The following is an 8,468-nucleotide window of genomic DNA, read 5'->3' as shown; positions in this document are numbered from 1 at the left end:
AGCCTTCATTAAGATCACAGAAGATCTCCTTCTTACCACACATATGGTTGCTGCACCCTGAATCCAGGAACCATACGCAATCACTTCTAACTTTGTTGTCATCCACATAAGCCATGAGCAGCATTTCTTCACTTGTCTCGGCAAAGTTTGCCTGCTTTTCCTTTTTAGGGCACTTCCATTGAAATTAGAACGAAATAATAACTAAATATGCGATTGAAATGTTTTAAAAATATTAAATGGATTACTAGTGCACTAAATATCAATCTATTATATATAAAGAGAGAATAAAAGGTGAATACTGTTTTGGTGTCACCAAACTTCAACAAAAAAAATTGGACAAAAATGCCCCCAAAACAAAAACTTCAAAAGCATCAAATAAGGCAGGGCATTTTCATCATTTAATAGTATTTTTTTAATAATTAAATTCTTTTGTGGTTTTTTTTTAATTTACCTCACAATAGGCTAGTAATAATTTGATTTAATTTATCTATTTCTAAATACGTTCAAAACATCTTAAGAGACGTATAATGCTAACATACAATATTATCTATACTAAGGGGGAGGGAGGTGGGTTTAGCCTCACAATGGACTAGCAACAATGTGATTCAATTAGTTGTTTATTAAATATTATTTTCTCTATTTTAAACACGTTCAAAACATCTTAAGAGGTGTGTAATGCCGATTATAAAAAAAATATTTTGCACACGGATAATAATATGATTAAATTAGTTGTTAAATGATTTTTTTTTAACAAACGATATTATTTACACTAAAGCGGAAGGGGTGAGCTTAGCCTTATAATGGGCTAGCAATAATGTGATTCAATCAATTGTTTATTAAATATTATTTTCTCTATTCTTAATGTAAATTCTATAGAGGCCAATTTTATTATGTGAAGTCAGATGCTTTAATTGATTTATGAGACGTTTTTTCATTTAAGATTATTCATTTACTTCAAATATTTAACTTTCCTTTTGTCGATTTATACATATATATATATATATATATATTTAAAATATGTAAGTCACATATATCACATCGTGTTGAAAAAATACTTTCTGCACACGTAAGCGCATGCATGGAGGCTAGTGAGGAATAAAATGTAAAAAAATGTGTGCAATCGAGTAAATAGCCCTAAAAAATGTAAAGATTTATGCGAGTTATTCCTTTCGTCAGCATTTCGTGGAGAATCGTTAAAGGTGAAAAGCCAAGAAGTTGAAAAGACTTGCTAACTTCAGGCTGAAGGACTCACATATCGCATTTATATTCTCTCCCTCCAACAAAATCCATCCATTTTCTAATATAATCAAATATTAACTTTCCTTTCGATCTCTCCTCCTCACTTCTCACTTTTCACCGTTTTCAACTGTTCAGTCATTTCCTTTCGTTTCTTCCAAAATTAACCGTAATTTCCCCGCCAATTACAGCGATTTAGGTCCAAGAAACTCCATGGACAATCGCGCTCAAGATGGCGACATCACCCGCGGCGGACGATTCTCCACGAACCGGGGAGGTCAAGCTCCACAAAGCCTCCGAGGCGGACGTTTTCCTACGAATCGCGGAGGTCAAGCTCGAGGAAACCAACGACGTGGCCGACGTTATCCTCTCGCCGCCGGCCACCCTTCCAATCTCCACAGCCCTGTAAGTTTATCGCCACCCCTATCTATTGACAGACTTGATTTCTTGGTTTTTTTTTTTTTTTTTTTTTTTTTTGCATCTTTTCATTGATTATGATCTTGTTAATCATGGGATTTTTGTGCATTTTATAATGAACTTTTGTTAGATTTGAGTGAAAGACTCTAATTTTACATGCTTTGAGATTTTTGAAATTAAATTGGAATGTAATGTGAGTTCTGGTTGAAAAGTTTGGAACTTTTTCTTACTTTTGCACTTTCAAAATGATTCATTTAGGGTTTTAGGGTTTAGAATGTGTTATGGGAACTGGGTGTTAGTAAGAGAATTTTCAAGCATGTGGTGGTCAATGGTTTAAAAGTGTTTACTTTGAGTAGCATAGGTGTTTAGACAAATCATAGTTGGTTTGTGTTTTGATTTAGTACGTTTGAGCACGATGGTCTACGAATTCAAGTCTGGGATGGGAAAACTGTTATAAATTTACGGCTGGTTTGTAGTTTTGATGTCTTGACTCAGCTCCATTCCTTGGTAGATTTAGTGGCATTTCATTTGTTTAGCTGCTCTTTTATGAAATGGATTTGTTTGGTTATCTTCGACGTTTATGTTGGTTATCCTTGCACATGATTTTGTGGAGTTGAGTTGATTGAACTGTGTTTATTCACACTGTTTGCACAAACAGCAGGCCGGGGTTGGAACTCGTGGAACATTTTCTAATGACTCCTCAGGTAACTATGAGTTTCGGGTATCACATCATTCTGAGCATAAACCTGCCACCAGTTCTGCACATCGGCAGGAATGGCATTCATCTGGAAGAGAGGACACGCATTCTCATTCTGAGAGTTTTAAGGAGGGACATAAATCAACTGAGTCCAGGGGTGTTAACCCGAAAGTTTCAAATTTGTCAATTGTCTCAGATTCAAGCTACGGAGAGCATCCTCCTTTGTTTTCTAATCTGAGTTATTCTGAGAATTTGCATACCGGGGTAGAGAGAATGCAGATTAGAGAAACCCCGAGTGAGATGACAGAGGATAGTGTAACTCTGCCCTGCAAATCTGAGGCCCATGGTGTGCCATTCCCTATTAACAGTCCTGTAAATGCAACCAACCAAGGGAAGCCAGAGCCTTCTGAACACTTGACTTTTGATTTATGTCCTCCTAAATCAAGGGGTTCTATTACCCTAAAGGCTCCTCTGCTAGTACAGAATAGAGAAAGGCGGAATGAAATCAAGCGCTCCAAGGAACAGAACAGTGGAAGTGTTTTGCAGTCTGGAATGGTTCTATTAAAAAGTTACCTTTCCCTCGATGACCAGGTGCTTCTTTTTGTTCTTTTACTTCTTCTAAATTCTGTGATTAGTTTTCATTGTTAAATCATTCTCCAACTGATAATTATGTTTCACCAATCTGAAATATGTGAATGGTATATGAAACTTGTAGACTAAGTTGATGGATTGTGAGATTTTCTGTTTTTGATTTCTTCTAGATGAATATGGTCAAGTTATGCCGAGACTTGGGTTTGGGTTCTGGAGGTTTCTACAAACCTGGTTACCGTGATGGAGCAAAGCTGAATTTGATGATGATGTGCCTTGGTAAGAATTGGGACCCTGAGACAAGTCAGTATGGAGATCATCGACCTGTTGATGGTGCTATACCGCCAAAGATTCCTGATAAATTCTTTCAGTTGGTTGAAAGTGCAATCAAAGAGTCCCAGTCCCTTATTATGAAAGATTCTAAAACTAGCAATTCCGAAGGCATACTTCCAAGGATGGTCCCAGACATATGTCTTGTGAACTTTTACTCATCCTCTGGGCGACTAGGTCTTCATCAGGTTAGCCTTATCTATTTCTCTGCAGTGGATTCATTTCTTTCTTCTAATTTAATCGTTCTCCCTCTGTCGTATGCGCATTTGATACAACTTTGTTAAGCATTACATCTGTAGCCGTCAGCCATCGAACTATCTGTTAACCATTTTGGATGAACAGCTGTCACTTTTATTTTATGCACTGAACTGCATGACATTCATCCGCAGCAGCTGCATCATCTTCCAAATCATATATAACCCAAATGCAACTGTTGTCCACGTTAGTTATTTCTGGATCGTTTAGAATACTGAAGCAAAATTTCCCATATAATGAAATTCATCCTTTATTATTTTGTGAATCTTAAAATAAGTAAAACCTTACAAGTTCTGAACTACTTGATAACATCTCTTGACCATGCCTTCATGCAGGATCGTGATGAAAGTGAACAAAGTCTCCGCAAATGTTTGCCAGTTGTCTCTTTTTCCATCGGAGATGCTGCAGAATTCTTGTACGGTGAGCAAAGGGATGTTGACAGGGCAAATAAGGTTATACTGGAATCTGGAGATGTTCTAATATTTGGTGGAAAATCGAGGCATGTATTTCATGGTGTATCGTCTATAAAGCCAGACACTGCTCCGAAGACCCTGCTGGAAAAAACAAATCTCCGGCCTGGACGTCTGAATCTTACTTTCAGAGAGTATTGAAAATCTTGTGCTGGTGTACATTGTAATCTTCTCTAGTCAGAGTTAGTTCGAACGAAGCATGGTAGCTTCATGATGTAATAACTCTTTGTATTGAATCGTTTATATCAGTGAAAGTGGTTTATGTTACAATCAAGTACTTCCATTTCGGAATTAGGTCATTCGTTCTTTCAAACAGGGCCCTATATCTAGTTCTGATGCCTGCGATTCAAATTTCCTCAAAATCTTCAGACAAGGTTATGTTTTGCCCAAATGTTGTCGAAAAATTGTACGGAAACTTATAAAGAAATTGGGTCGATAGAACCGTCCATACCTATATTATAACTTACTGGTTGGAGAGTAGTTTCCTCCAAATAAAACTCGTTAAATTCAAATATTTTTTGTTCTCTTGATGCAACCCTATTTTTCTCTTTTCGCTGCCGAACTTCCAACGGTTCGAGCAAACTTCTGTTTGGTTCAACATAACTCTTGCTTCACTTACAGAACAAAAAATAAAAAAATTGCTTATTTTATAAGCAAAAGCAGAAGAGCAAACAACCCTACCACCACCAAAAGTGCTTGCCAACCTAGTAGGTGGGATCCATAGGCTCATCAGCTTTGAGCAGCATTAGGTATATCCACACAAGTACGGTTTTCAGCATATAAAATCCTTTATAATAAACATTATTTCCATGCTTCTTATAAGATATTTATTAATTAACCGTAAAAAAAAATATCTATAGGGAGGCCGCCAAGGGACGTTGGTGATCGTTCAGCCGGAAGTTGAGGGTGGATATAGGGAGAATGAGCCATGCTGGAGAAGCAGGGCACATGCTAGATATATCAGCATTGTCTGAGAATTTCGCATGTGCTCTAGCTTTACATCTTGGACTCTCTCCCTTTCAGGCACAAAGTTGGCAGCAATGAAGGTGGTCAGTTTTTTCGGAGCTCACATTTTAACTTGTTTAACCGATGATTGTATCGCGAATTCATTTCCGAACAGATTCTAGTTCTGCAGTGCTGCAACGTCCTTAACAACACTTACATTGACATCCTTGATGTATTTTTTTTATTTCTGTAATTCGTATGTATTTCTTCAAAGTTTATGTACAAAATATCATCATTTTATTGGAATTAATTTATACACAAGCAACATCCATAAATTATTTCATCATCCACAAGTTCAGTAACAATGCTTGGCTCAAATCACATTGGTTGGCAACAAAATCTATCTCAAATGTAATAAATTATTCGTGTGTTTCGCTGAATCAATTGCGATCGGATCTGTTTTCTAGAGCTGAAGCAGCAGATTCAACATGAACAAGTAAACAGGAATACACTTTTTGTTTCAACCTGTCAACGGTCTCCACCAATCCATTGTTCTCTGAGCTCTGACTGTTTTTCAGTTTATCCAACCACTCATTTCCTTTCTTAAGCTGTGATAGCGTCACAGCGATTTGATTCTCTGGCTCATTGCGGCGCCCAGCACTGTCCTTACCTTTCTTCTCTTGGGGGGTTTTCAGACGAAATCCAGAATCCAATGCCTCCTCCAAGAATTTCAAGAACCAAGATCTTGTTTCGTTTAAGAGAGCTTCTCTGAGTTCTGCTATCTCTTTCGCACCATCTCCTTTCGCCCATTCTAGTTTCTCTGCTCCACTTAACTCAGCGGGGACCTTCGAAGACTTCAATGTACCTTTACCATGAATTAGGCCTGTCTTTTTGCTCAACGTTTCGACATCTGGAGGTAACTGCTTTGTAGTTAAAGGAATTGAATTATCCTTTAACGGAGCTGCAATATTTGGTTGGTCAATGAGCTGGTGGAGTATGAAAAACTTGTTCAGAGAGATGTGGGGATTGTCCGGCGAAGCAGATGAGCATAGATCGGCGAACATACTTGGAAAAAAAGAAAAGAAAAAGAGTTCACTGTGAGACAATTGTTAAGGTGATTCATACATGTAAGATTATAGCTTACCTAAGGCATTTGACAAGAGTTGCAGCTGTAGACGCTTCTTTTTGAGCTTCTGCTGCAACCAAAGAAGCTAGATTTCTCCTTCTAAGCATTCCCTTGTAAAATTTTGACAAAATATACGAAATGTGTCACATTGTTATTCAATATATTGCTGCCTAGATCACATGAATGAGAGTCAATGAATATGTGTTGTTGCCTGGAATACCTTTCCGAGCTTCATAAAATTAGCCGGAAGAGAAGGCCACAAAACTGCCTCTGCTGAATTACTTTTATCTTTTCGGTTTGACAAGCAGTTAGTGTTCATGGTTTCCTGTTTGCCCGAAGTGCGTTTTGCAGAAGCGCTTCTTGAAGGCACAGCAGTCTCCTTGGTATTAGATACAGCCACATCTGCCTCTGATGCAAGCGCACGAGGTCGATTGCGGGGAGGAGCTATTGAGCGTGCCTGTTACACTAGTATAAATGACCATACTACATAACTGGTCAAAAGATTCAACAGAAATGTGTTTCCTACACTAGAACTTTGTTACATTTGTCAAAAAACAGTTATATACTTAAAACGGAAACTATGTTTAGCGCGCAAATCGTACCTGACCATTAAGCTCTTGCTGCTTGCCTTTCACCATGCCAACCTTCTTAGCACCAGTCTCATTATCATTGTTCTTCCCACCTCCATGGGAATCCGCTGCGCTAGCTTTTGAATTTGATGTCGAAACACCTTTCATATACCTAGATGCAACAGCCACCTTTTCCTCTTTAATAACAAGCTTTTGTCTCGGGTTTTCATCAAAGGGTTCCCTCGATTTGGAACTATTATTTGTTCCTTCATGATCAGCTTGGACTGGATTCTCTGATGGCTCTAACATTTGCATCAAATCCTTAGGGTTCCCCACGAAAGGGTGTCTTCCTGGAACTGGTCTGACTCCAACAAGAATAGGAACCGGTGTTCCTGCCTCCATTCTATCGACATAGAAAAACTGGCCAAGCTGCAACTTGTTATTCAATATAATCTCATTGTCTTCCCTCGATAGCGAGACATAAGTGGAATGAGAAGAATCGGAGACTTTTATGAAGAATCCTTGGTTAGGCCAGAGTTCCGAGCCACTTAAGGCAGGCACAATGCTGATCACTTGAAGCAGGACTGATCGGTATTCTCCTCGAACCTTCACGTTGGAGTTTATGCTCTGTAGAAACTTTATCAAAACTCCTGGTGTGAGGGAGGCCATTGCTTTATTTTCTTCTCTTCTTCTGCTAAACCCAAACTAATGAACACCACGCATTCGGAAACAACACGAATCAAGAAAATCAAATTTCTAACATCGGTTAGTTCATCGAAAACTAAGCTAGCATCAGTAACAAATTCCGAACCACAAAAACCAAGATAACGAAAACTAACTACAATCGGATTGTTCATAAATTTCTGAATACCTTAAGAGGAGATGCAGTGAAATCAAGGGAAAAATCCTGCATATGGTGATGATGAGGCAGAGAATAATGGAAGGAATATTGGCTTGTCCAAAAGCACTTCTGTAGGCTTTACTTTGCATACGAGGCACGTAAACATCAGCTTCTCTTGGCTTCAAAGTCAAGTTACAATAAAAACGCACAGAATTTTATGGCCTTTTTTGTTTATTAATCAACGATGATTAAAGGGCCAACATTAATCAAGATAAATGTGATTGATCACCCTTTTTATATATTTGGTTTGTTGATTAGGTCGTGGGTCTCTTTGTGGTTGCATTTCTCCTTTTGGGAAGAGTTAATTGAGACGGAAGGACTTTTCCAATTTCTGGGAACACAAATTATGCTTATATACAAAGTAGTAGCCTCATAAAGTATTTCACCATAATTTTTACATGTGATCATATAAACACTAGGCATCTTAATCAAGGATATTAACTAGTGGAGTACAACCACTTAGTACTACGATATAGTAGTATTTCTCTTCACTTTTAAGTGAGAGGTCTTAGATTCGATTCTCACCAAAGGTGAATTTGAACCAAATTATTGCTAGCCCATTGTGAGACTAAGCCTACCCTCTTAGTGTAAATAATATTGTTTGTTAAAAAAATAGAATACCACATTAAAATAAATTAATAAATAACGGTTTCACGTTAAAATCTGCATTTTAATGCCTGAAAATCAGAGATGAAATTAACTAGGGGAGATGGTTGATCTATATACTCATTTTTGTCTTTCCCTTCCCCGCTTTAGGATTTTCTCATTCCAAGAAAGTAAACAAGTGGACACAAAAATGCGATTTCATTCCTGCCAAAATTAAAATATTACCTTTCTCATTTAGGAACTTGGGTACAATACAATCATGACATTTGACGACCATATTTGACTGTCAATAGGTGATTATATTAAGTACTTCAATGTACCCTACCAG

General features: G+C 37.8%; 2 protein-coding genes across 4 annotated transcripts; one reads left to right on the top strand and one right to left on the bottom strand.

The window, feature by feature from the left end:
* Positions 1-1,188: 1,188 nt before the first annotated feature.
* Positions 1,189-4,267, top strand: LOC126583444 (uncharacterized). Of its 2 annotated transcripts, none has more exons than XM_050247799.1 (4): positions 1,189-1,641; positions 2,315-2,941; positions 3,112-3,456; positions 3,859-4,267. In XM_050247799.1, exons 1-4 carry the CDS (start codon positions 1,450-1,452, stop codon positions 4,132-4,134), a joined length of 1,440 nt encoding a protein of 479 aa, XP_050103756.1. In that variant the 5' UTR covers positions 1,189-1,449; the 3' UTR covers positions 4,135-4,267. The 2 variants fall into 2 exon arrangements, with proteins under 2 accessions (XP_050103756.1, XP_050103755.1); XM_050247798.1 differs by having other exon boundaries at positions 1,192-1,641; positions 2,312-2,941.
* Positions 4,268-5,212: 945 nt separating this feature from the next.
* LOC126583910 (uncharacterized) lies at positions 5,213-8,050 on the bottom strand. 2 transcript variants are annotated; one of them, XM_050248453.1, is made up of 5 exons: positions 7,505-8,050; positions 6,667-7,338; positions 6,285-6,521; positions 6,083-6,174; positions 5,213-6,003 (listed from the first exon to the last, which is right to left on the bottom strand). In XM_050248453.1, exons 1-5 carry the CDS (start codon positions 7,544-7,546, stop codon positions 5,379-5,381), a joined length of 1,668 nt encoding a protein of 555 aa, XP_050104410.1. In that variant the 5' UTR covers positions 7,547-8,050; the 3' UTR covers positions 5,213-5,378. The 2 variants fall into 2 exon arrangements, with proteins under 2 accessions (XP_050104410.1, XP_050104411.1); XM_050248454.1 differs by having other exon boundaries at positions 6,667-7,389; positions 7,505-7,558.
* Positions 8,051-8,468: the final 418 nt, after the last annotated feature.

The sequence above is a fragment of the Malus sylvestris genome, chromosome 9, assembly GCF_916048215.2.
Source record: "Malus sylvestris chromosome 9, drMalSylv7.2, whole genome shotgun sequence".
In the NCBI taxonomy this organism is placed as follows: Eukaryota; Viridiplantae; Streptophyta; class Magnoliopsida; order Rosales; family Rosaceae; genus Malus; species Malus sylvestris.
The sequence above is the reverse complement of the archived record's forward strand: the minus strand, read 5'-3'. Positions and strand labels throughout refer to the sequence as shown.

What these genes read in the sequence shown, in the direction of transcription:
- LOC126583444 (XM_050247798.1), top strand. Translation starts at nt 1,450, where the DNA reads ATGGACAATCGCGCTCAAGATGGCGACATCACCCGCGGCGGACGATTC. An exon ending in ACCTTTCCCTCGATGACCAG is followed by an intron (nt 2,942 to 3,111) that starts GTGCTTCTTTTT and finishes GATTTCTTCTAG; the next exon opens with ATGAATATGGTCAAGTTATG. An exon ending in GGCGACTAGGTCTTCATCAG is followed by an intron (nt 3,457 to 3,858) that starts GTTAGCCTTATC and finishes GCCTTCATGCAG; the next exon opens with GATCGTGATGAAAGTGAACA.
- LOC126583910 (XM_050248453.1), bottom strand. Translation starts at nt 7,546, where the DNA reads ATGCAGGATTTTTCCCTTGATTTCACTGCATCTCCTCTTAAG. An exon ending in TCACTGCATCTCCTCTTAAG is followed by an intron (nt 7,339 to 7,504) that starts GTATTCAGAAAT and finishes GGTGTTCATTAG; the next exon opens with TTTGGGTTTAGCAGAAGAAG. An exon ending in AGCAAGAGCTTAATGGTCAG is followed by an intron (nt 6,522 to 6,666) that starts GTACGATTTGCG and finishes CTAGTGTAACAG; the next exon opens with GCACGCTCAATAGCTCCTCC.